At 37.6% G+C, this 27943-nt stretch overlaps 1 protein-coding gene and 1 long non-coding RNA gene across 13 annotated transcripts in view; one reads left to right on the forward strand and one right to left on the reverse strand.

Annotated features, from left to right (window-relative positions):
* The window catches only part of LOC113983658, a 69549-nt gene extending 47437 nt beyond the window's left edge, over positions 1–22112 (forward strand). For 2 of the 5 annotated variants that reach the window (XR_005564265.1, XR_003539170.2), the window contains one exon: positions 14307–16826. This is a non-coding gene — a long non-coding RNA (uncharacterized LOC113983658). The other 3 variants (XR_003539173.2, XR_003539175.2, XR_005564264.1) reach the window with 3 other exon arrangements.
* The window catches only part of EVI5 (ecotropic viral integration site 5), a 77405-nt gene that overhangs the window by 43066 nt on the left and 6396 nt on the right, over positions 1–27943 (reverse strand). For 5 of the 8 annotated variants that reach the window (XM_027712736.2, XM_039383124.1, XM_039383111.1 and 2 more), the window contains exons 2-14: positions 18684–18735; positions 18205–18434; positions 14244–14433; positions 11234–11458; positions 10143–10217; positions 9366–9491; positions 7792–7935; positions 6725–6814; positions 6518–6615; positions 5913–5973; positions 3931–3984; positions 1570–1602; positions 865–1011 (exon numbers count right to left, since the gene is read on the reverse strand). In XM_027712736.2, coding sequence (XP_027568537.1) covers positions 865–1011; positions 1570–1602; positions 3931–3984; positions 5913–5973; positions 6518–6615; positions 6725–6814; positions 7792–7935; positions 9366–9491; positions 10143–10217; positions 11234–11458; positions 14244–14433; positions 18205–18434; positions 18684–18692 — 1482 coding nt within the window. In that variant the 5' untranslated portion in view covers positions 18693–18735. The remainder of the gene's footprint in view (positions 1–864; positions 1012–1569; positions 1603–3930; positions 3985–5912; positions 5974–6517; positions 6616–6724; positions 6815–7791; positions 7936–9365; positions 9492–10142; positions 10218–11233; positions 11459–14243; positions 14434–18204; positions 18435–18683; positions 18736–27943) is intronic. The other 3 variants (XM_027712744.2, XM_027712753.2, XM_039383132.1) reach the window with 2 other exon arrangements.

Consider the following 27943-nt stretch of genomic DNA (forward strand, 5'->3'; position numbering starts at 1 on the left):
CCAAGACTCCAGACAAGTACTTAGATACCACTTTCAACAGTATGAGGATATTCACATCAGCACTAGTAGTGCAGAGTTTATTCAGCAAGTGAAGATGCTGAAGTGGCTTCCCCCACGCCCCAGGAGAAGACACTGGGCACTTTAAGTGGCTTAGAGGAAGTAACTTCAGTCTCACAGCAATAGTCTGAAGTCGTGCACATTTTACTACCTAAAACACAGAGTAACACAAACACAGTACTATACTATATATAAATTATTTTCCTGCTTCACATCCACATAAACCCACATTTTTTAATCAAGTCCTGTAGTTCCAAACTCAGGGACAACATCCTTCCACTTCAGTAAGCAGTAAATTTTAGCATACTAGGAAAAACCCAAATATAGATACACAGAAGAAACGCTAACATGAAATAAACTGACTTAGAAGATACACTATGTAAAGGCATTGTAAACCAACTCCCAGATTTGAGTATTCAGAGTGACACAACTTGCAATGGGTAGATTCTTAGCATGAAGAGCTACCAAAGGCTGTATGTGTGTGGTTTTGTTAGTATTTCTTTGGTGGTATGCGGGGGGGGTTGGGTTGGGTGGTTTTTGTTGTTGAGTTTTTTGATTGGTGTGTTTCATTGTGGGTATGTTGGGGTTTTTTTATAAACTGATAAACTTACATCTATCCAGGGTTATGGATCTCACCTATCAGTAAGAACAGACCAAAACTTCGTTTAGTCTAATTTGTATAATTTTAAGAATGCAAATCACAATGAACAAGGATTTACAAGGACAGCACAGAGACCATGTCATGATGAGGAAAAATAAACACAAGTGAGTGAAAAAGATGAGATGATGTGCTGCCAGGCTCCTTACCCATTGCTGCTGTTGTTGGAGCTCCCTGATGGTATTCTCAGCTTGCTCCAGTTTAGTAATGGCCTCATCACTCTGCTGTTTGATGGTGGCCAGCTCCCGTTTTATGAGGTAGTTTTCCTCAGCCTCCTGGGCCCTTGTCACTTGTCCCTTAGGACATAATTTATTTTTTTAAGCACTTAATGACAAATCCAAGAAAGACTGCCTTTGTGATGTTTAGCTGCTTATTTCATCAGATTGGTTTTGCGAACAGCACAGATACAATTGGTAGAAATTTTAGGACAAGGTAGTACTGAACAGCTGCTTTAGTACTTTAGTACAAAGTTCAGCATCCATTTAGCAAGCACGGTTTGGTACTTGCATTCAATAAAATTCCTTTCATGCATTATTACTCAGTAGTACATGCACAGATTGAAGTTCACAATATTCAATTTCAGTGTTAATACAGTGTCATAGAATCCATTTGTCATAGGAATTTGTACCAGAAAAATCACATTAGGTTAGGAAAATTACTATAACGTGCAGGTATTGGGTTTATATATTTTTAGTAAACAAAATTAAACAAGTTTCTAGCAAGATGTTAGCTCTATATTTATTCCAAATCAGCAAAGCAGGGATAGGATATAGCATGCAAATATGCATGCATTAAAGCAGTTGGAGTTTAAGAGTAGGAAGAGAGTCATACAGTAAAAGACTAAAAGACTATACCTGTATCAATCTATCTGCCAAGGAAGCACTTTCCTACAAAGGAAAAATTCAGATAGGAATAAGGAAAAGGAAAATCAAAAAACAAGGGGCTGATAATAGTGACAAAAAAGACCAAGAGCTAAAAGAAAGAAAATGCCCAAATTCTACCCATTTTCTGTGCAAACCTTTTAGCAAAATTAACAACTCTTCATATAAATTAAGGCAACTCAGCCTGAAAGTCCCAGGAAGCAGCCTTTTCTGCAACAGATTTAACACAATCCATCTTTGGTACAGAAGGTTTCAAAGCCAAATTTCTGTAACACTTAAAATTCACCTACAGGAGAGTAGGTATTTTTCTTTGAACAGCTTGCTTCCCTAATTAACAAGAGTTACTGATGCATTATCTGATATGATCTAGTAGATAGATGCAAGACTACAGTCCACCCACAACATGAAACAAAGGCATAATTTGAGCACAAAGGAAACTCCACTAAGCACCAAGGTGCTCATGCAGAGCTAACAGCTTCCAGTAAGATGAAGCAGGAACATTAAATGGTGCAAACTGACAGACAAGTAGGAAATGTCAACTATGACAGCTCATATTTTGTTTTACTGAACTCTTGCAGTAACTCATCGAGCTGTTTATAGATTCTCTTTCCTTGACAAACTTTTGCAAGAAAGAAATTTTCATTTTTTGCACACTGAAAAGCACTACCCCACTGCAGTTGCATTTAATTAACTCCTACTTTATCACTCCTGAAAGCACTCGATGTTTTGCACATTCTACAAACACATCTATCCACAGACTTTCTTTGTCCTTGGAACTGTTAGTAAAACTGAAGTGCGAACTAGTTGATAAGAGCTAATACTGAGAAGTTAAGGTACACTAAGAAAATCACAACTAAATCATATGAGTTTGGATGAGGGAAAAAGTATTTTTAAAATAAATTTCCAACAGTAGAACTGAATGTGTTTGTTCACACTTCATGATCTGTTTCTCAAATGCTGTGATGATAATGATCATCAGAAATTCTTACTAATAGATAATATTTTCCCATTTTGCAATGTTTTAATTCCAGTCAGACTGGGATACTCTGAAAGTGAACTCTGAAATTCTAAATACAGAATGTGCAAAAGCACTAGCATCTGGGAGTTCATCACGGACTTCATAATAAAAAAAAAAAATTTCCAACCCCTACGAGTTAAGTATAAAACAGAGATACTTACTATTATATATTTGCCAAGGAAATTGAAATGATTCACTACAGTTTCAAGCTTCTTAAAGACAGCCTGCTCTTTTCCATTCATTTTATCAATGCTTCAATATTAGAAACAAAAATATTCATGAAATTGTATTTTTGTTCACAACTTTCACAATGTGTCCTTATGCATATTTTCCAAACTAAATTCAGAAACCAATTAATTAGAATTTGACATAGATGGACTGTTCTTCAAGAAATCATAACAGATTTAACATCTGAAGTGTGACATCTTCCAACTATGCCACTAAACTGAAACTTCACCATTTTCTTCCCTGTGAAACACAATTGTTTGCAACTCACAGGAGTGCTCAATTCCACTGTTTGTGGTGAAGATGGACAAGAATGTTCTCATTCTAGAGCAGAGCAGCTCAGATGAAATCTGCCACGGGAAGCATGATACCAGGACATAGGAGAGGCCACTGGAGAACAATGCCTGCATGTTGGCAGTGTATCCACAGCAGTTAACATGCTTACTTATGAAGTTTTACCCAGTTACAAAGAAGCCTAACAAAACTCTACTCCAGACTAAACCCATGAGAAATAAGTCTTTAGATATTCTCTCCACCATGTATCCAAAAGTGCCACAGAAGTTCAAAATTACACAGAGCAGATTAATGGCAGTGTTCCTGTGAATGCTGCAACAACACCCTCTACTGCTGTATTCACTAGTGATGAAGTGATCTGCCTTCATCTCATCTCTCCGGTCATTGGTAGGTCTGTCATTTTGCTCCTACATAAAAACACCCAACAACTTCAGATTTTCAGAACTGAGGAGTCTCTCACAAAAACCTCTTTTCCACCCAAGCACTCCACTATATGCAGTCTTCTCCACTTTGAACAGATGCTTCTAATTCAGAAAGAAAACAGTACAATCAAAGTTGGGTATGTGAAAATGTTTGATTTTTTAATCACTATGAGTCAGACATTACAACCTTACACACTTACTGACCCTAATTGCCTGATTATTGCCATGCTGTTTGGCTAAGCACTGTTAGTAAACACCATAGTTTAGAAGGAAAACAATAACCTATAATTCTGAGATTCTCATTTCATATAATAAAATTTCCATAAATTTAAGCATAAATTAACACAGATTAAATCTAATCCCCAACATACTCACTTTTTCTAGTGTTTCAATGCGCTGCTTTAGGAGTCTATTTTCAGTTCGTAACCTCTGGAAGGGAAACAGTTCAAAAATGCATTTCTCAAGTTATGAACTGAAAGTCTGATAAAAGCCAAGCAAGCTAACAACATTTTTACTTCATCACATCTATGAAAATCAATATAAGTACGAAAATAATTAGTGACCTTCTTAATTCCTTTTATATGATGAACTAGCTCTAAAGATGAGTTTAACCAGCAAAGATGAGACAATGTCTTGTGTTATACAAAAGCATCTGTGTTACATGAGCTGAAAGCAGCACGTCTGCAGGTGAACCACAGGGCTTAACCCCACGCTAGACCTGACAGCCTCCCCTTCATAAAAACAGCAAAAGTCTTCATGGTTAACGGACATGAAAGTGCACTCCCTGCACTGGGACAGGCAAATGAGATAGCTGCAAGGTTTCATTCCTTTTCCTCATAATAGTTAGTGTTAATCTGTAAGGTTATACTGAGAATTATTTACCTCAGATGCCCCAGAAGTAAGAAGGAATTGTACTGCATTATATACTTTACTAGTGCACTTCCTGTAAATTTTAGCAGTCAGCATTCAGATAGAAGAGATCCACATCCCTAAGAATAGAGCCTTGGATATCAGTTCAATAAATGGCTTATTCTGCCAGGCTAAAAGACAAACTCAAAATGTGCTTGTTTTCCTATCTCTCTAAAATAGTCTCTTCCGTTAAGAAGCTCTGCTAAGTCAGAAACAACATACGTAAGTCCCAGAGTAGGACCTAGAAACAGACAGCTTTGAGGGTTGGGGTTGGTTGGTTGGGGTTTTTTGGTTGGTTTTTTTGTTGGGGTGTGGTTGTTGGTTTTTGCCAACAAAAACCAACATGCTCCCCACAGGGGGGAGCATGGGAAGAAGCGGAGAAGGATTTGAAATGAATTAAAATACTAGAATCTAAAGTTACAGTTGTCTCTCATATCATTTTATTTGTCCTGTTCTGCAGAGAGCTGTCATTTAAGCCCTGCAAATCTTCTGATTTCAGATGCCATTACAGCATTACATCATAATGCTGCTAATGCCTCACTGCCTGCTACAACAATAACAAACTGCCTGAAAAGGCTCAGAACACCTTTGTGCTTCCAGGTGCATGTCAGTCATTTTTCTGAAGAACTGATGCCTTAAGAACTGACACTGAAAAGCAAAATGACTAGCAGTGGACAGGAAGGAAGGCTGTACCTCACTCCCTCTGTAAGCTTTATTTAATGCACTTGCCCATCGTTTCTCCCACTGCCTTTTCTCACAGAATTGTCTAAAAACACAAGAAAGAAAATCCAGATCAAACAACATGCTGTGAAAAAAAAATGAGAAAAAGGAAAAAAAGGCATCAAAAGCCTATTTATGTCTCAAAAGGAAAAAGATGCAGTGATTAAGTAGATACGGGAAGTAGGTCAGTTAGTAAAAGGGAAAAATAAACTGCACTGGCAGGTTGGCTTTTCCCCCCCCAGTCTTAGTATTAACTGCAAAAGCTCCAAAAGAAAAGGTGACTCCAGACAGAAGAGTCTCCATTTTGGGTCCAATGCACAGGAAAAATCAAGATCTCAAAATCAATGACAAACCACTCAAATGCATTCTGACAAACTCTGTCTTAACATGTGTCATACAAAGCTCCTGTGTGGGACACCTACAACTAAACCAGCATATTTGGAACCCCTGATAAATGAGGCCATCTGTAAGCAAGCTTTAGTCAGCAGGAAATAATAAAAAATAAGTACAGCAGGTCTCTAAAGATTTTTTTTTTTTAATGTTCACCAGAAATCTCAATAATTTCACTGTAGGTATCCTTTATGAATAGATATCCCAAATACAAATGCTGAAAGAAAAGAATTTGGGGACTTTAATTACATGTCCTGCTACATGTACAGATCAAACATGTAACCCTCCCCCCTAGGAATTAAACTGATTCATAAATAAATTTGTTGAGGCTTTCTTACTTTAATTTCAACTTGTTCCTCCATTTCTTTTGTCTTTATTGTAGTGTATTCCTTTTCTAACCTAAAAATTAGAAATAGTAAATTAGGATTAGAAAACTTGTGGATAATTTACTTGTTGGTGAACTAACAAACAAATATCAGTAGAACAGAGATACAGATTATTGATATTTCCTCTGAAATGCACTCCTGTAAATGCTTAGACTAGACATTAAATTTAAACACAGATTTGGGTAGGTATGAACAGACTCTGAACCAGCACTCCTTTCCCTGCCTCACCCTGAAAAAAACCAAACAATCTCCCCTCCCCTCCAAAAGCACCCCCCACCCAGCTTTCCTATTCAGCTCCTGTTTACAGAAGTGTTGTAATTCCCCATTCTTTCTTCAAAGCTTTTTTGGTTATTTTTACAAAGAAAAATAGCAAATACTGCTTTAAAATAATTTTCTTACAGGCAGAACTCAGCTTTAACTGTTTATATAGTATAAAAACAAAAAAAAATTAAAGATGGAAAATTAAAAAATAAACACTGAATAACTAGTTTTAAAGATAAACAAACAGTAGCTTCTTAGCAACAGTATAATCTATTTTCTCAAAATGCTATACCTACTTTTTCATCTTTTTTGCATTGTATTTGACTTGGTAAGATGCTTGGATTAATTTGTCTGGACCACTGTCAAACTGATGTGGAATGACCTTTTGAAAGTGCTAAAAGCAATCAGAGCACAAGATTACACATAATTAATAGCTGTGAGGAAATACACACACACACTACACATATCAGACATCTCTCAAAATTATTATAATCATAACTTACCTGTAACATTCCTTCCATGTCAAGTTGCAGTAACTCTGCCTGGTTCATCTGAAGTAGTGCTAAACCTACTCGAAATACTATTTCTAAACCCTGAAAACAGAAGTTAAAAAATATCCAACAATTATTCATGGCATCATCAATAGTGTGATGCCTCTTTATTAATGATGGAAATCTCACCCAGTTTCTCAGACAAGCAAAAGGGCTACAAAAAAAGTCTCTCAACAACGGGTTCTGGGTTTCTTAGTTTGTTCTAGGGACAAGCAGTCTGGCTGTTTGTCCTGATGTCAGACACCCCCCTCAGAGAGGCCACTGCTGAAGTGAAAACTCAAGTGACAAGAGTCCTCTAGGTCAGCTCCATCAAACATTTTAAATATACCTAGTAGAAAAACACCCAAGTACTTCTCCAAAAAGCCATTTTAATTTCAGATATGGTACAATACAGTTAACCTACTGAAACAGATATAAGGGAACGTCTCCATATATACCCTATCTCAGACATTCTTGAGGGTAAGCTAAAAGGATCCACCTTTGACTTACTATTTTCTAAAAGATCACTGCAGAGCATAAATGGACCACAAGCTATGATTTGTTACTAGTTACAATGATGCAAAGCTCTAATCCTAAACACAAGACAATGTGTCTTTGTGATAGTGACACTGAAAAATTCCATAAATTTCTTTGGCTACTATTCATCATCCAGACAATAATAAGTTACTAACACTCCCTCTTCATGGCTTGCACATGCCCATGGAACTTGACTTGGGCCTGAAAGCAGTATTAGTTTCCCCTGCAAACTTACTGTACTACTGAGAAAATGATGTCCGTGCTGCATGCAATGCTACTGCACTGCATCCAGAAAGAACAGATGTGGTAACCCCTCAATAGGTTAGAGCACAAAGTTACACACAGGATCCACATTCAGAGACTTAGTTCCTCTTCCTTGACAAACTACTTGACACACAGACACCTTCCCCTTAAAATAATTTGATCGGTGTAAGAACTAAAAAGTAAATGACTGCTTTTAACACCTACTCTTAAAATATAACTTATGAGCATTTAGTAGTTACCTCAGACATAAAGATATCAAATATTCTCGTTGCAATTGGTAGTGGAAAAGTTGTAAGGAATATAGTTAGAAACCACGATGATGCATACATAGAAGTGTGAAAACTCTGAGACTGAAAGTGCACATAAAGCTCTGGAAGATGCTCCTGGAAAAGAAGAGGAATAAAAAAACCAAGTATGTTAAGCTTCTGCTTGCAGTCAGTGCAGACATGGTTTTGACAAATTTTGAATAAAAGAAGAAAATAACTGATATTTAGTACAGACAACAGCTTAGCAACACAGGACTAGGAATGCTATGAGTCATCATTATCAAGAACCATGCAACAGAAGTCCCAATATAGAATGTTCTACAGCACTTCCACCCTGCAAAGCACAGATTACAAAAACGCTTCCTGATCCTAATAGGAAGTCACAAGCTTATTGTCCTAGTTAGGACAACTGAGACCAGTTCATCATGGTATGGGTGTAACCCAAAACTGTGTATTCTGTAGCCTTCCATGCCATTTCCCAGAAACTGTTGTCAACAGACTATTCGAACCCTCTGCCCATAGAGCCTGACTCCTCAGGCTATAAACTAGGTGCTAAGAGGCCTGTGAGATAGGAGGATGCTCTTGTCCTCACACCCTTTGTGGAACTCCCCGCCCTGAGGGAAGCACTGAACATTCCTGCCTGAACTGGAGGATATAATCTTGGAGTCTTGGAACATTTTTAACCACTCTGTGGGATCCAGAGAAAGACTGCAGCTCATTGCTCTCAACCAGATTTAGACCACCCTCAACTGGACTGCAATCACCACTTTTGACCAGACTGCAACCGCTCTCCCACCAGCAGGTTCTTCCCCTCTCCCTTTACTTTGGACTCAAGCGGGGCCCAAGGAACACCACGTTGTTCATGCCCCAGGGTACTGGGTTATACATTTGGGTTTTGTGGGTTAAGACCAATTGTTTGTTTGTATGATTGTACTTACTGTATTATTTTAGTAAATTGTTATTCTGACTTATAACCTCTCCTTTAAGTTGAGTTCATTTCCCCTGCTGGTTAACTCTTAAACCAGCACACTTATAAATCCCTAAGTAACATCTAAAATGGAACAAAAAGAGCTGGAAATATCTAAGGATATCCCACCCCGATCATCATGTTATAAACTGGATCACAAAACACAAACCTATTTTTCTCCATCAACCTGACCAGGAAGACAGTGCTCTGAGTTATAATCTGAAAACAATTTCAATTCCACATGAGGATATCTTCCAGTTTCCATCTTGTAAAATAGCTAAAAATTGACTATGAAGAATTTGACTTCCAGAGTCTTCAATTCAAACAAAATTAGTCTTTCATATGCCTAAACCTGAAGTGATAAAAATCCTCATGCTTCAGTGTTTAAAGCCAGTCAGTCTGCCAAAGGTTAAAAAAAAGTATCCCACAGAGCCACATGCATTTACTTCTGAAGTTCTGAAACTAGCTACTGTCAAGAGTGCAGCCCATTAGCCAACAGATATGCCTGCTCTTGAACTGTAATTCCCAAGTTCCTTATTAATAGTTTCTGAAGAGAAAGTTTGATAGATTTTGTATGTACCTGTATCATGCATTCAAACTGGTACATACAAAGGCCCAGTTCAGCCATGCTTGGTTTAAAGAGTTCTCGTAGTCTGTAATCTTGCATTAATTTAACAAACACACAGAACGCCTCTTCTTCTGGCATCTATATTAAAAATAAAAAAGCACAGTAAAAACTCTGGACAAATGGAATGATATATCAAAGTAAGTGCCTGGGAGGGCTCTGGGGGTTGGGGTTGGGGGTGTGTACGCAATGTGTTTTTTTGTTGTTGGTTTGTTTGTTTGTTTCAAGGTTTTTGTTTTGTTTTGTTTTGAACTTCTGCATATACTAAATTCTATCAAATTATTTCTAAACTGAAATGGAGGTCTACGAGTAGTTTTTTATTGTATATTCTACTTTGTCATAAAACAAAAACTGATAATACAAACACAGCTTTAAAACAATCAAATCAAGTGTGAAGTTTCATTTCAACTCTGAGGAGATTCAGTGTAATAGAACTGAAATGAGAAGTTCATTAATAGTTGAAACAACACTCATCAAAATAACTTGCAAGCCTGCAGTCCTACCTTAGCTCTGAGAAATAAATGTATTCTCTCACTCCAATATAGTATCTTGGCAAATAGAGCAACAGAAAGTAAATCTCATTTCATTTGCAGAGTAAACAGCTGCCCTTGACAACTCCATTTTATCAAAATGATGAAGAACACTATTGTAAAAATTCCCAACAAGTCACCACAATATATTATGCATTCTAGCAGGGATTTTGAAGGTTCACATATTTAATATTATGCTTACCTGCATAAGCAGTAATCCAACTATAAAAGCGCTTCCTTGACAGTATCCAACCTCACGATCCACCAAAGAATAAGCCTGGGAAATAAAGTTAAGACTCTCAACAATTAAAACCTCATCACCAATAAAAAGTAATCATAGTTCATCCTGCTATCTAGCTAATAACTCACTCTTCCATTCCAAAATCCAGCAAGGGCAGACATTCTATTTAGAAGTTTTAGTCAGATGTTCTAGTTGCTGCTACAAAGGGTATGAAGTCTGCTCTCTGATCACCTACAAAGCTGAGAGTAAGGCAAACCTACCAAAAATACAAGCAGTTTTCAACTACAGGAATTTGCCAAGATATCAGAGCCAGCTGGCATACAAACCACACAAGGTTACTACTTCTGTAAGAGACAGACCAGACAAAGAAACAAGTTGGGTTTTTTTCAGAAAAAAATACGTGCTGCAGTTTTATCTATGGGAGGATGAAATGTGTTGATTTTCATGCATGTAGCATCTTCATTTTAGAGTTATGGAAGTTACTAAGATCTGGAAACCTGCTAACTTTTCTGTTGAAACTATGGTGTACGGAAAGGTCTGTCTTTCAAAATTTAAGTTCTAGTACAGTGAAGACAAAATAATGCAAACAATTTTATGTTGGCATTTCTTATTTTGTTTTTGGGCACTGGAACAACTGACCATTAGCTTGTACCTGCCATTTGCTGCTACCACTTGCAGGTTCAGAAATACTTGAAAACTGAATACTAGTTCTGATTGTCGATGTTCTTGTCTTGGTGAATGTTGTTTACTTTATTTCATGGCACACTTCATTCCACTATACTATCAGCAGTTCGCATGTGACTTTGTTTTAATGCCTACTTAATGGTTTTACATTGTAAGAGATTTAAAAAGCTTATAGGAATACCATTGGAAGCTCTCTTTGAAACTGGAATGTGATTTGTTAAACCATTCCAATGTCAATGGTTTAAAAAAGAGTAAGTTGAAAAAAACCAAACCCATGAAACCGGTGCAAGTTCACTCTACACAAGGCAATCCAAACGTTTGTGCATCTTGTTGCTAATATATTTTCAAGGGCTGAAATACTGACTCACCTTCATTACATTGAACAAGACCTCCTGCCCAAGGCTATCTTTTTCTTTGAAAAAATCATGTTCAGGGTATGTCCTAGCAATGTCCCTTCTTATTAATTTTTCACAAGGAGACGTCATTTTCAAAAGCTCTGAATACTGATCCTTAATTGGCATGCTTTGAGCGCTGCATAAAAGTTGCCAAACAATTGCTCTGAAGTGATGAGGTATCCCTTTTCGAACCAGCTCCTAAAGCACAAAAAGACAAATTAATTTATATCTCCTAAAAATGTAAACTTAAGCCTAAAGAACAAAACACTTCAAATTAACTTCTTCGTAACTTCAGAAAAAATTTACATCATAGCAAAAACTAATCATACAGTTTATAACAGGTAAACTTTAATTTTAGTGTGATAGATTATTAAGTTAACAGAAGTAAGCAGTCTCTGAATGATTTTCAGTGGCTAAATTAGCTAATGAAAGTAGTACCCTATCCATGGTAAGCTACTTGAAAAACTGAATATTCAAATAATTTTATACAAGAACTTTCATTAACCAGAATTTAATACAATTATTTCTAAATTTCACAAAAGACGACTAAACATAAGACCCTTTGGTAAAATTTGTACTAAGTGAGATTTAAGAAATCACCAACTAAAAATTATTTCCAAGATAGGTAAATGACAAAAACTGAAACTAACTGTAGCACAGCCAACTGCAACAAAAAATATGTACAATAAAAATATCAGAGGTCATTTAACAAACTTGACAAGTTGTGTCTAATTTCTCTGGTGTGCCAGTATTTCCAAGTTGCCTTCTAAGAAAGTATCTAAATGCAGTTTCAGACACCGGACCAAGAAAACATTAAGTTTACATCTATTAAATTAACTAATTTACTTTATCTTAAAAAAAAAATCAGCTAGATATTATATGATTTAAACATGCCCAGATCAGTAGAACTATAAACCTGTTACTTGTGTTTTAAGAAATCACAAGGACAAGTAGTTTTGCTGCTTAATCTGAAAACTGAGAAAGAAGTATTATTCAGGAATTTTACAGACTGTCTTAGTGGTCCTTCCTGCAACTAGAATCAGTCTGACCCAGAAGATTGTCTCTTCAAGATGTTTCCTTTAATCATTTTTTGTACCTTAAGAACTATTATCAAACATTTTGTCTCCTAAAGGATAATTCCTTCCACTATTATTTATTCTGAAGCCAGAGTAATCAATTTTCTAATATCCCTAAGCTCTCCATCCCTCCTTCCTCAGAACCATCATAGTAATGCCACTAAGACATGCTGTGTTATTCCCTTAAAGATTGCCAGCTCCAAGTGAAGAATCCTAACAAATCAGCTTTGCACACCTGTCTCTAGCTATCCTTTGTCAACAACACACTATCAGACCGTACATCAGTCATCTAAAGCCTCAAAGGCTACTAATAAAGCAAGAAACTAATTGCTAGTGCTTTGAGTTACCATGTACCTGCTTGACAGAATAATAGGGTTAACCCCTCCAGCTTTCCTAAAAGGAGCAGCAGAAAACACCCCTACTAGGCAGCACTAAAATGATGCTACTCTACACAGTATCATGTGAATCAAATAGCAGGACTTAAGTCATCCTTCAGAATCCCTCATAAATGGGAACTGAGTTCTGAAGTGGATTGAGAGACATAAGGGTGGAACACATCACCTATGGAAGAAGGTATAGATGCCTATGCTTAAAACTTAAAAAACTTACCAGATTCTTAATAACCTAAGAGCATCTTTTACAGCCAGGACAAAAAGACACCCATGTTGCTACCTATGTACCTACCGGCACAATCAGGAAATAGGAATGGATGTTCTGATATTCCATCGTAAATGCAGACTGACAGAGTTTAGGCTGACTTTGGACAAAAAAATACTGAGAATTATTTAACCAGCAAAGGAAAACTTGGCTAGTTTTCAATATAATACTAGTTAGCAATTTAATTAAATATTCCCTGAAAGTTAGTCAAATGCTCCCCAAATTGTACTTGGTCAGCTGTAAAAACAAGTGATACTTGTGACAGGTGATAGGGTTCAAACAAATTCTAACTAACCAGATCTACTTATTACCATCTCACTTCTCCTTTCTCTTGCCAGGTTCATGTGGCCTTCTTTTCATGGCCTTTTGGAACACCTTTCCAGAAACTGCTTTCCCTATGCAAGCAGGAAGTCTTGAGTTCATTTTCTTCCCTTGTTTCCTCTCAAGTCATGTTCTCTCTTCACAACTGCTTCACATAAAAGACACTTTACTTTAGCCCACTGTTCTGCCTTCCCACAACCTATTCATAGACACACATTTCAAACTGTTCAAAAGACCCCGACATTTGTATTCTGCACATAAAACTACAGACTACAGCCCAATAAAGAACCAAAGCAGAACAGACTTGCCTACAAACAAAGAAATCCCACACTGCTGTACTTGCTGCCACTGAAACATGGATACATTCAAGTGCACTAGATGCTTTTTAGCTTGAATTTAAAATGTAATTGAACTCTACTTCTGTGCATGCCCACAACTAACCCAGACTGGACAGACTGCTCAAAGTTTGCCCAGTGGTCAACATACTCGGCATGCAAAAAAACCCAAACTCATGGGAGCCTCATACAGTAGAATTATCAGCTCTTCTGTTAAGAATGCTTTAAAAAGAGAACTGCTCAGTGGGGAAAATAATCACAGCATCCAGCTATCAGATGCCCTTAAGTTGATTTTCAGTAATTCCATTTTTGGAAACATGAAGCTAATTATCCCTGTACTCATGGAAATCTCTTTAGAGGTAGACTGAAAGCTTTAGTATTCAAAATACGGTAAATGGATCTAGTTTTCAGTAGGAGACATTTGCTGGGCAACAGTTACATAGGAAGGACTAAGGCCTAGGGATGGAACAGATTCAACTGTAAGCTTCTATTACATATTTATTTTAAAAAAGTAAGCCCAACAGGAAGATGGAACACAGTCTCACTTATATCACAATACAAATATATCCAAAAATCCCGGTGTCCAGCTACTACCTTAACTTGCTTTTCTTTCTTTTTCCGTACATCTTCCCATTCATTCACAATCCTCCCCCACAGGATCCATGAGTCTTCTTCAAGGTGGCTGAGATTGCTGGAAGCTGATGAACTAGATACAAGAGACGATCCGCTGTTTCTTCTTGACCCATTTACTGATCGTAAGGATTTGCTATCGGTTTCCAAGAGTCTGCAAAGAAAGCACACAAAACTCAAATTCAAGTTCTTCTAATCAAAGGATCACACTATTAATTGTTTGTTTGTAAGTCAGTTCTTCCAATCTCTTGACAAAGAATGCACCCAGAGGTTCAATGGAACATCAATTTGTACTACATTTGAAAAGAATTGTTCAATGTTAGTGTTTTCTCTTGAGATCTCAAGTAATGCTGCAGACAGAACAGTTCACACTGCAGCATTTTAAGAAATGGATAAAGATGTCACCCACAGCTGTCATGTATCAGACTGACAAAGAGAACCTAAGGAAGTTAAATATCCCCAATGATAGTCTCAAATGTCTGAGTACTTAAAAAAATACAGTAATTAAAAAGACAAATAATTAGCCTCCTAAAATTCTACCTGATTACACTTTTTTAAAATTGACAGTGTAAATACAGACAAAATAATTAAAACCTGATGGAATTTTAAAACACCTGGCATTTGCTGACAACTGTTCACAAATCAACATGCTGTTTTATAAATGCAAGGGAGAAATCCCTGACCTAAAGACTGGGGACCAGGCGACAGGAGTGATTAGTACAGCTAATGAATGTTTAATTAATGCGCAGAGTTCAAATGTGAGAACCTCTGGGGTTATCAGGCAGCAGAGCACACATAAAGATGTGCCAAGGGCCAGACAAGTTCCTGAAGAGGCTTCCCTGTTAGCTGGTTGCTATGGCCCTCAGCTTGGCAAAGAGCTGGGATTCTGGGCAAAAAGGCATGCTTTGTTTATCCTCAACTCACACTGAGCCCCATATACAGGGGGAAATTTTTTAGACCATGTGTTAGGTAAGAGCAAGAATTCAGACTAACTTGAAAGTGTTAACTTTGCTATACCAAGAGTTTCATTTGTGCTTTAACTTCCAGGAATTCCAACATGAGTATATGAGAGCCACGTGGTTGAATAATTTCTCAATGCACCTGCACAAAAGCTGTCCCTGCCCAGCATTTCAGAAAGGTTATGGTCTAGATATTTAATAAATCATAAGCTGAGGTATATTGTACCTGAGATGGTACACAAACCTCAGCATACCTACAATTTTTAAGCTCTCTGCTACAACAGAGATATTTATATTAGCTTTCCCAGCTTTCACCTACTGGTGTTTATAAAAGGCGTGGGAAAAGTAATTTAATTCACAATGACAAGTACAGTCTACAGCAGTATTTTGTTTGGAAAAGGGTTAAATGGTAATGCCTCTGGAAAAAAAAAACAAACAACAAAGCCTTTTTAAGACAAATTTTCATTTAGTCCATATTAATGGAATGCAAAAAATCAAGTTTTAAAGAAAATATTTTAAAAATCCATTTTAAATGTTTAGAAGCATGGTTTATATTGACCCATAGTGAAAATGTAGTCTGGAACTCCCCTCAATCCACAATAATGCCTAAACATCAAATTCAAAGTAATCACAGAGCAAAAACAAGCACAGAATAAACATTAAGATGACAAAAACAAGGTTCTAACTAGTCACTTCCAGTTTTCACAGCTTTCTATAGAAGTTACACTAAGTTTCTGCAATTTGACCTTACCTGGATAAACTCATTGTTCTTAGATTTGAAAATGGGAAGTTCTTTTTACAGTAAGTAGCAAGTTCTGTGATGTTTAGTCACTGCTTTCTTTCATTTAAAACTTTATAAATGATTTACTAATGCCAAACTGTTGCACCAGGACTCTGGACTGAGCTACCTCATTATTCTGAGGGGACTTTCAGTATAATTAGATTACAGAATGCTACAAGACATAGCTTGATACAATTTGAGTTCTTCCCTCTTCTAGCTGTTTAACTAATTCGTATTCTCCTTACTGACATAAAAGCCAACAATGAAAAGGAAATCTTTAAAAACATGCATCATCAGCAGTTCTTCCAGCAAGCAGAAACAAGAATGGTTCCCTCTGAACAGAGTACAATTTCTTGTCAACAAAGTGCCACTGTGCAAAACTGCAGATGCAAACTGTTCTGAAACTACAGTGAACCCAGCATGAGAGCATCAAATTTCAGTATTAAAGGGCAGTATGTCACGAGGAAAGGTACACCTGATAGGGTAGCTTCTCATCACAATTCATACACAAGACTAGTGGGGGACTGAACAACAGGTCTGGCTAAAATTAAATAAAACCTGACAAGATTTGCTAATTTATTTACTAAATGAAAAAAGCTGAGTTGAAAAAGAAAGCCCAGGCTCATATTCTTCTTTCAACAAGCCAGCTAGTCTAACTGCAGGGCTTAATGAGATGACTCTACATGTAAAGACATTATGCTCCAACATAGATAAGCAGTCCAAAGAACAGTTTGCTTTACAAATAAAAGTCACTTTGCCATGAACAGAGTAGGAGGCCTCAGATTAAATGCAAATTAGCTTTCTTAAAAGCACTATTTAACTATTTTTTGCTTCTCTTGATAATTTTTCATTTGCACAGCAAAAATTACATATAGTTCATCTTCAAAGAGAGACAATCTCATAAACCACAAGGAAGAGAGGATGATGTGCTTCTAGAAGCTTCCTTCTGTTCTCGGTCAAGAACTAGACAGATATATCAAATTCCCTGCAAACTGTACTGCTATTAGGCTGCAGAATATAAACATGAGAGAAGACTTGCCAGGTGACACAAAGGCATTAGCCCCTTCTCCCTCAGTTACTCTTCTCCACTGGAAGTTACTACTCTCATAAGGGAATCAGCAGAGCAAACAACACACACCAACAAACAAAAACCACCCAACCAAAAATAGAGCACCTCAACTGCCTCAGCACAAAGTCCAGTCACACTCACAGAAACTGGAACTAGTTTGAGTTAAATTAGCAATCACTGCACTGCACTACAGCACAGGGGTAGCCATCTCCAGCAGGTATGAAAGCCCTGCAGATACCTGCCAAGTCTAAAAATCTATTTGGAGCTCAAGTTCTTTGCAGTCAACCTCTCAAAGACTACTGAAACATATTTATCAAACACAACCAAATTTTGCAAGAGGACAGATGACTTAGAAGTCCTGCCTCGAAAGTGCAAGTGCGTACGGGTTCTGGAAATTCAGCATTAAGAAATTATACAGTCCAGTTCCAGTTTTTAGTGACACTGCAAACTTGCAATCACTGTGCACATGAAGAGCAACTGATACACCTAAAAGTTGCACCTTGAATTGCACACAGTGCAAAAAAATATGCACTCATGGAAAGGCTGCCAAGGAAATGGTTACCTACTATACAAAAAAAAAAGGCAAGAAGAAAGGACTAATTAGGAATTACTACCAGTAGTGTTAACAGCAGAAACGTGGTTGAACGCTGTTCTATCTCTATACAGAGAAAGTTATGTAGTTAAAAGCAAGAACTGGGTAAAAATGGAAAAAATAGAGAAAATGGAATTTAGAAATACTTAAGATTTCAAGAAGCTAATAGGAAGTATAGTTTTGACCTTAGAAGGTAAGGTTATACACAAGTCTCATCCCTGAGATACTCTATTTTAAATTGGATACCGAAAATCACAGACTCAGCATAATTTCTCACTATTAGAAGCAGCTACAAATGCTCCTGTAAAATCAGGAGAGAAAAACACCTTTTAGAGTTCCACGAAAACAGAAGTTGTAAAAACATAGCACAAGAATATAAGTTCTTAAACCTTAGGGCCTTGGAATTGAAGTGTTGTGCCATAACGTTTTACCTACCCCCCTTTAACAGCCTCTATGCTGCAATTGCAATAAAACAATTTCAGTCTCACTGCTGTATTTCGAAGAGCAAAAAGTTTTCCGTTCACCTGTTCTGTTCCTCAAGTTTTGCGAGTAGTTCTAAGTCGTCTGGGCTCAGCTGTGTTGGTGAGGATGGCGACAGGGCGGGTGTGGACAGAGTGGTGGAGGGGGATGTTGTGTGTAAGGAGGCAGATGGACTTGCCACCTGACTGGCCATTTGACTGACGGTGTGTGACACAGTGTTCTTCACCCATGAGAGAGTAGAGCTCAGCTTTCCTGCAACCTTGTCTGTCGCCACCTGTTAGGACAAAAAGAAGAGGATGCAAAAGTTGTCCTTTTTTAATTCCTTTTTTCCACCTAACCTGCTGCACCAAACAAAGGAAAAATATACAGTATGCACAAAGGGACACTGAGATTATTTATCTCTCCAGAACCCCCAAGGCTGTCAGAAGTTACACAAGCATCAACAGCAATACAACATTATAGAAGTAACATGCAAGTATGCTGCTCATCCACAAAGACAGAGAAATTCCTGATGTATACTCACAGAGCTCATCTCTGCAGTACAGAAATACCACAGGATCCAGGATCAGCTCCGACTTCCCATTACAAAAATAAATAGAAATAAAAGCTTATTTTAAAACATCTTGATAAACTAATAATGGCACAGAAACTGTAGAAAAATAGATATAGAAACAATCAACTACTTTAGTGATAGGCACTGAAGCAGTACAAGTAACAAGTATCAGTGTAAACCCTCCAGGCCACCCACTGCTCACCTTCACTAATCCCTACGGTGGCAGGACAGAGGAGCAGGGACACCACATTTCTAATCTACACCAAAGCAAAAGATCCTCTAGCATCTGCCAGTGTGCAGAAAACAGTCTCAAAGAATTTATGCCCAGGAATCTACAACAGCTCCCAAATGTCTCACACTAAGGCATCACACTGCTGGTTCTGCTCTTTCCTCACTTTCTCTTCACGTCACTCCCTACACCAAGTGTCCTTAATCCCCAGTCTCACTGCCAGTGCTTGGACAGGCCTGGGGTTTTGGAGGAAGAGCAAGAGGTGCTACTTGAGCAGTCAGGGAAACAGTGGGTTTGGGAAAGTGAAGGTTACCTGCCACTTCGTTAATTCTGCCAATTCATTAATCATTAATTGCTGCTATTTCTTGACCAGAGTTGTGGGGTCAGAGCAGTCAGAACAGAACCGCTGCTCACTCAGGAAATGAAAACAGCAGCCCTTTGGGGCATTTTCTAGTGAACCCCTCACTAGAGCTTCCTTCAGCATCTGAAAATGCAGGGCTTTGACCTACAGTGACTCAGAGTTTAATTCTTCCCCAGCCCAACTCAGAGAAAATCCAGATGCACCTCAGAGGAAGGGCTAGCTGCAGAGCAAAGGGTAAAACTTGGCAAAACAAAGGCTGAAGAGGAACTTTTGAAGTGGTGTTGCTGGTAACTATTTATTTTGACCTTTGCTGATTTCCTCAAAACACTGAATTACTAAATTGTTGCCACAAACAATTCTGCAGCTACAGGGGAAAAAAGTCACTTCTGAAGATCCTCCAGTAGTATCTAATTAAAGTAAAATTACTGGAATGAGTAAATCCATCTCATAACACTGTGCATTTATCTGAAGCACAATATATAGACTGAGTGATTGGTTGCTAAAGCAGAAGCTTTTATTTGGATGCAATGCTACAAAGAACTTTTTTGTCAATCAAATACAGCATTGTTTTATTGTCACTTCATATCAAAAGGAAGACACACTGAATGCCTTCAGATAACAAGAGGAACACCACAGGTCAAACCCAAACCAGTAGTACTCAACTTTCCCACTTTCTCTCCACCACCAACATGACACTGAAGAGCTCTCCTAGAAAACTGCAAAGGGGTTTCCAATTTCCATATGTTCCACATTCACTCTGAAAATGGCATCAGATTTTGCCGGAAGCCTTCAGATGCAGGGTGGGAATAGTAAGGTCCCAATCCAAACATCAGAAAGATTCCAGTTGGTATTTATGTCACTGTGGGACAGAAAGACTCAGGTATATCAATTACAAAAAAAATCCCAAAAACCAAAAAGCCAACCAAACAAAAAAACCAAAACACAGAAATCCCAACATATATCTTTTACATATAATCTTGGAAAAAATTACTTTCAACACTAGTATTTGACACCATCTTTTATACAAGAAAGGAATAAAAATTACTAGATGTTTCAAAATCCTAATTTTATTACATTAATATTTCACTCTCAGTCTATATCCTTTATTCACTGTCACTATGAAAGGATGAATTACTGCTGTTTCACTTTGAATGAAATTGCATTATAATGAAGGTAACTCATACATCTTACTTAAGACTGATTATTTTCTCAAAGGCTTTAAACTGCTTAAAATATCACAAGTAATGCAACTACTCCAAAAATAAGTGCCAGCAGAAACAGGGCCAATCTTAACAACACGGTAAAAATGACTGCCATACACAGCAGGCTTTAAGAGTCACCCGTACTAAGAATCTTAGGTATAAAGATTAGGAAAGCAGTGATTTTGAGTAATACCCTGTGGTGCAAATAGGAAGAGAAAATACATTCAATTTTTTATCTCTTCACAAAGTAACTGGGAAGATTTAAGGCAAAAAAGTAAATTCAAGGTCAATCTGGCTTATAAATGTGAGGCTCACACTGCATGGTAAGAGAGCTGAAGTGGTGGGTGGTGTAGAGGACAGAAATCAAGAATCTTGCTAACACTCATTCACCAAGATTTCATCAGGCATTAAACAAATTAACTCAAAGGTTTGGAGAAGCCAATTATGTGAGGAATATCAAGAAAAAGTAGGGTCAAGAAAACCATGCAAACCAGCATTTTAAATCGGTCAGAACAATGTATCTAACAATGCTACTGTTTCTAAGAGCAGCTCAGAGTTTCATTAGAATGTATCAGAATACAAAACTATTCCTAGCCATCTCTCCGAAAGCATTGACACATAGAGCAAGCAAAGTGCACAGCTGCCAAAAGCAAATGTTTGAAAATCAAAAGGCTCACAGTGAAGTTTGCACCAAAAACACATGAAGAATTTGTCTGGGGAAAAACAGTTACGGCAGTCACCTAAGGCCAAGCTAAATTAAGAAAAATACAATTCTGATATAACAGCTAACTAGTCACGCCTACATCGTTTTTGTCAGGGTTTTCCAGGTTTTCCTAAAACTTTAAAACCAGCTCTCTTAAACTGTCAGCATCAGTGAAGACTCTTGGACCTAGACATGAAGGCATTTAGCTATCAGTTCATTATCCATTTCCCTAAATAGGACAGAATAACAGGAGTTTTCATATTTCATCATTTCACCTATGTTAATTTCAAAATTTATAACGGTGGCAGAAGATTTCAAAGAATTATTCTCTGATAAGTGACTTAAGACCTTCCAGAAAACAGGTCACTGAAATTTGAAAGTGAGAAAACCTTGGGCTGTGTCCCAAGAAACCTGATCTGAACAAATGCATACCTCATACCTATGACTCTAGTAAATAAACATCTAGTCAATAAACGTAGGAACATTAATTGTAAAATAAGTCACATGCACAGTTTTAAACCTTTCTTTCTGCTGTGTGGTTTTACTCTAATCTGAAAACAAATCAGTATTTTGATGAGAAGTGGAAATAAAATACTCTGGTTTAGAATTACAATGTTCAGGAAGTCAGTTTTAAAATACTAGGATTTCTGAAAGTGAGTATACATTGTCAGTAGTAATTTTAAGGGTTTGGTTTTGCTTATTTCTTTTTAGTATGTCTTTTGATTCCCTTTAAATGCTAACATGCAAATAGAACTTAGTCTAAATTGTAATAGAAAATCACCAGCAATAAAGCAAATTATTTTGATATTAGTTTATTTGTAATGATTCTCTTCAGAAAAGTATGGAAATAGCAGTTACATTTATTGAGCTGATTTTAGTGATGTGGAGAACACAGAATAGTAATGTTAACATGTAAAGATCCAGTTACTTGAGTTATTTTACCAAATTTAAGCTGCAAATTTATATAGTTTAATTATTTTTTCCTCCTGTAACGAGCAACATATCAGCATTCCTATGGACACACACTGAGTGCTCCTATAGTTGCCTTTCCAACTCTTTACCCTCCTCTTAATAAAGACTGAAAATCCCTTCTACATGTCATAAGCTTTTCAACTCCATGTACACCATTCCATGCAACAGGGTAGTTTACTTGGCCATCACTAAACCACAGACCACTGCTCTCTCCCACCGTTCTGCTGACAACCCCTGCGGCAAGAAATCTGTGTCGCTCCACTAAGACAATACGTACCCACAGTACACAAGTGAATCCTGCTGACTCCCAAGAGATATGTCCCTCTTTCCTCTGACAGCACAAAGGAAAGAGCTAAAAGTTTCTCTCTAGCCCTGTTAGAGAAACTGAGGCTTCTCCAATTAAAACTCACAGTGACAGCAATAAGAATACATTCACTATGAATGATGGCTGATAGTTTCACTGGATATCATCAACTCCAGGAAAATCTGTATAAGCACTTGGTTTAACTTCCCTGCTTTAGAGATGTGATTTTGCTTAACACAGCATTCTGGAAACACTCAAGAAAACAAATCTCATTAAACCTTTAATCTTTGTATTTTTGGACAGTCTTCTCAAGGCTTTCCTAAACAAATGTTTCTTTAAAAACCTGGTTATTATTTAAACAGTGACAGATCTGCAGGCCTTTTGCCGACAAAAACGATGCTCTGCACTTCAGTTACAAAGTGTCCTTCCCTTTGCTACTCTTAATTGCAGTGGAAGAGATTGTAGTAATGTGCTCAGCTGTTTGTAGCAGTAACAAGGACAGCCAGATACACCACAGTGCCCCTCCTAAGATCTTAGCTAGGCCCCAGTGATAAATCTAACTGCACGAGTCAGGACTTCTGCCTTTGCCGTCACCCTCCCACCTCTGCTGGTCCCCCTGTGCCCTGCCGCACCTCCCCGCGGGAGCTCTCATCTTGTAAAGCTGCTCCACCTGGTGCCCTCTTATACCACAGGGCCAGCAGCTACAGAGAGCTCAAGCCCAGGCTCTGCTCCCCAAGACCCAACACCTTCCAGATCTAGGCAAGCTCTCTCCAGCTGACCAGCCCAGGCTGGAAGCCCCCAGTTAACAGTATTCTTTGCTCAACTCACCTCAGCCAGTTTTTCAGCTCTGCAAAGAGAACTGGTTTCCTTGTTTTTCCCAGCATTTTTCAGATGCTGAAATTCAAGTTATATTTGAAGAGTACAAAAGGTAACCTACCTTGGCTGGGAAGCATGCCAAATCATCCAGAGCACCATCAGGATGCTCAAGCCATTATTAACTATTATTAATGTGTGATCAAAACTAGAATCAACCCATTCTAAAAATGTGCTTTTTCCCCAGAGAGGGCTCACTCTAGAACCTGCCAATTTATCAGAGATTTTGAACACAAATCCCACTTCCAGTGTGCTCCTGAGGACACCAACACTTTCCACTGAAGATGGCTGGGTCTGGAGACAAGCAGGCAGGGGTACACCTTCCTTCCCCTGTGCAGGAGCACACGTGGAACTAAGCAGCATCACCCAGCTCCAAAGCAGGGACACTCATTCAGGCTCCAAGCCATATTAGCTACACTGCTCCCAGTTTGCCAACAAACCCAGGAGGACCCCATTTGCATCCCCCTGCCTAAAGTCATGCAGATACCTCCTAAAGAAATGTATGGATTTTGAGTTTGAACATACTGAAAGATAGGAGGACATAAGACTTAATTAGTAAAGACTTTGTACTCTGATGCAGTTTCCAGTGGGCAAAACAGAACCACCAGCAACTCTCAGCCACCTGATCAGTCAGTCAGGCAAGGCACAGACCTGTCTGCTACATCCTCAAAGTTACTGCAAACATAAATGTTTACATTTATATTACCCACAGATGCATATGATATGCAGCATATATATGCCTATTATATACAAAATTCAGTATCTCAATTTTATGTTTAGTATCTTTAACTGAGTGATGATTACAGGGCTTTATTACCTAGAGGAACTACAATACTGTGTTTAGATTTCTGAGTTACTCAAAGGAACACTGCAGTGGATCAGCACACATGATATTTTAAGTAAGGTTAGCTGAAGATAGACTGCAACACCCCACATTACATACAACTGTATAAACCTCTTTCCCTGAGAATCCTAAGGTAAAGTGCAGGACCTTACAGTAAGCCCAAATATGTTAGCACCTACATGTATCTGCAATGCCAGGCATTTGGTTTTTTTCTAAAAAAGTCTATTTAGATTTGTTTTTAAAAACAGTTTCTTCACTGTACGCATCAAATTAGCTTACTACCTATATCCTACATTTCCCTGAAGAAAATTGGTATTAAAGAGTTACAGGTATCTTGATTACCCAAAATAGTGTCTCAACTATTCTTATCATAAGACAAAGTAAAAATAACTGCACACCTTACACAAACACTACTGTATATATGATATGCTTTAAACTATTCCTTCTCTTCCTGAAAAGAGAAAGAAATGGGAACTTCCAGAATACAGGAAGTAATCTTCATACTAGTCTACATATAAAAAGAAGTCTGACAGAATTGGGGCTGAAATTGTATATGTGGTTTTCAAGCCAGTTATATAGCATTCCACAGACCCAGTCTCCTTCTTGCTTCAAAGTTAATGGCATTCTAATATCTGAAGAATAAATTAAACTGACTCAGTCAATGACACATGCAGGAGAGAGAGCTGGTGAATTAGCCTACTATAATGCTCCCTGAAAAGCTAAAATCACAATTTAGGGCTCAAACACAGCTTCACTGTAAGCTTCATTAGTGTCTTTTACACTACAAATTCATATAACTGATTTCTGCTGACATGTTCCTGATTTTACTTGGAATATTGCCTAACAATAGTCAGGAATATCATGGCTAGCCTTCCCCAGATTCCATTTCACTTGATACTCACTAGCTCTCCAAGTCTTTCTGATATAAAAAAATAAAGCAGTCTAACATTTTAGATGGTATAAAACTTATCCTATCAGAAAGCTTTATGTAGCATCATTCTTTAAAAGTCATCATCAGACTAATGAGTCATGGGGTTTTCATGGTCCCAAAGAAAACTGAAGTGGAAGTTCACAAATACAACTAGTATGTGAGGTGTTTTAAGAAGGAACTTAATTAGAAATGTTGTAGCAATCTACTAAAAGTTGAAATCATTGCTCAAAGTCCTGTGACTAACATTTCCATCACTGACCACGTTAAACTAAATTCCCTTTATTTCCAAGAACAATTTCAGGTTTTTAATTACCTCTGAATTCCAGTGTGATTTACAGTCTGTCGAGCATTGTCCCCGTGTGCTGAGAAGAAAAAACCACACTGTTTTTGCAGACACTATCTCCTGTCCATCTGAAGATGGCCCTTTATCAAAAAAGTTTCAAATCTGACACAGGGATGTGTCCTTCAGGAAACCAGAGAAGCCTTCTTTCAAGGGGAAAAGAATTAAATACAGTGTATTTGTACATAAGATGGCTGAGAGCTCCCCGGGCTGCAAGAGAAAATACTGATGGACTACAGTAAAAACTTTTAACAGGGAACTTCCTTTGTTCTCTTAGACCTCAGGCTGGAAAATTTCTTTGTTTTTGAGGCTCAGCATGCCAAACGAAACATACATATACTTGAAGGTCCATCCCCTTGGCTAACAAAACAGGGAAGAATCAGATTAATCAGCTAAGAACTGACTGCAAAGTTAGTTTGTTTATGCACTAGATCGGAAGATTTAGGGTTTTTTCTTTTCAATAAAATGCAACTCAATCGTTTCACTGGAGTTCAAGTATCATCATGCATTTACAAAAGAGTAACACACTTTGAAGGTCACATGCTTATAATTAAAGCTCCTTTCTACATATTTTACTTTCCTACTCATTCCCCCAAAGGTTAGCTTCCTTAATGTTGCTTTTAGCCAACTTTCTCCTGGAAAGGAGCCAGAACTAGCATCTACCCTACATCAGAACCAAAATAAACAAAAGAATACAAATGGAGTTAAATTTACTATAAGGTTTAGGTCCGTATGCCAGAAGTGAGAACAACCGAGTCATATTTTTAAATGTTCATTGAGCCTTAATTAGAATCAATGTTTTTAGCATAACTCTTTATTTTAAAGATATACAAAATTTACAAGGAGTTAAATTGGTAAGTTTAAAAGGATCCAGCATGTGACACATGAAAACATACCATTCTATGCAACTTTGGGGTTTATGTACCAGCAGCTGAAGTATTTTCTAGGTCTAATTCTCCTTGGTTATAGAGATAATATGAACTTATGCCACAATCTGCAGGCTAGAACCAAAATGCTCATCTCTCATTTACCAAGTTGTGCACAGTTCCCTTTCCAAAGGGATGTATGAAATGAGACTTGATGGAGAAACCAAAGAACATAAGCATGGTCCTTATGCAATATGGTAACACGTAACCCTTTATTAATCACTTACTACAATTTTAAACAAACCACGTGACTGGTGAGAACCCACTTCAGGATATTACTCTCCTTTAAATGATCAGTTAAAAGGCCAACTTTCTATCAGTTACACTCAAACTCAAGAGTAAAACAGTTTCTAAACTAGCTTTTCTTGTGAACTACAACTCATTGCAACCTGCAGCTGTTGACAGCCAACAAGAAATGAAAGTAAAGATTTTAGCAGCGAGAAGCATAACCAGTTTAGTAATTTCCACACAGGAAAGCTGTCCAAGCTACCCAGTAAACAGAGAAGGTATAAACACAGCTGCATACATTAATAGTCAATTCTTCTAACACAATCCATCCAACATCCATGGTCTTGCAGTAATATTTCATTTTGCTCACTAATTTTCTTAGCATAGCCATGACTTGCCTTCACAAGCACTTACAGCATAACTTGAAACCAAGGTATTCTTGTGGCTATGGAAGTCTTCCTCCATGCTATTTAAGCAACAGTGCTCCTGCAGCCTGCTCTGAGCACAAGTCTTAGAAATCTAATTTTCCTTAGATATTAAATAAAGAAAAGGGAAGTGGCTCTTCACAGAAATATGTATCTGCTCATCATCAAAGAAGTCAGTTATTTTCTGATTAGCTGGCCACTGACTGTTGCACTTCCATTTGGAAGTAAGGGCCTGTTTACTTCTTTCAAAATGGCCTACTACAGGAAAAATGCAAGGAAGATCATTGAAACAGATGATTTTTAAGTATCAGTCTGACACCGGAAAATTTATATAAAAATCCCAAGTCCATTTTAACATAACGTGTCTTACCATGGAATTCTAACTTGCTTTTGTAGCTTTGTCTTTAGAAAGACCAATCACAATTCTTTTTCCAAAGGGCTGAGAAATACTTCCTAAGGCCTCAGCCAAATCTATGAAGTTCCACCAGTAATGCATTCCAATGGAGAAAAAAATGACTTTGCTTAATGAATACTGGGTTTTAGCTCTGCTGTTGCAGACAGCATGAAAGCTGGAATTTCTTCTTACAATGCCTGAAAGTAGTTCATTGTTTGAACTACATATAATCAAGAAGACTACATGAAAAATGAGAGATATAAAACTAACTTCTACACGATGTCACTCTATAGTTATGTGGACTGGACATGTTCCCAATGTCAGGTTTTGGCTAGCTACTACTTTTTTCACACCCATTTTAAGTGATATTTGATTGTTTTTTGTAAGAAAAGTAACAGTAAGCTCTTCTAACATCCTCTTAGCTACAAGGGCATGGTTAACTTATGATAAAAACAATGCATTACTGAAAGACTGGTCCCATCTGCCAGCTTGATGAAA

The sequence above is a fragment of the Pipra filicauda genome, unplaced genomic scaffold, assembly GCF_003945595.2.
Source record: "Pipra filicauda isolate LSUMZ 115617 unplaced genomic scaffold, ASM394559v2 scaffold112_size3218982_pilon, whole genome shotgun sequence".
Classification (NCBI taxonomy): domain Eukaryota; kingdom Metazoa; phylum Chordata; class Aves; order Passeriformes; family Pipridae; genus Pipra; species Pipra filicauda.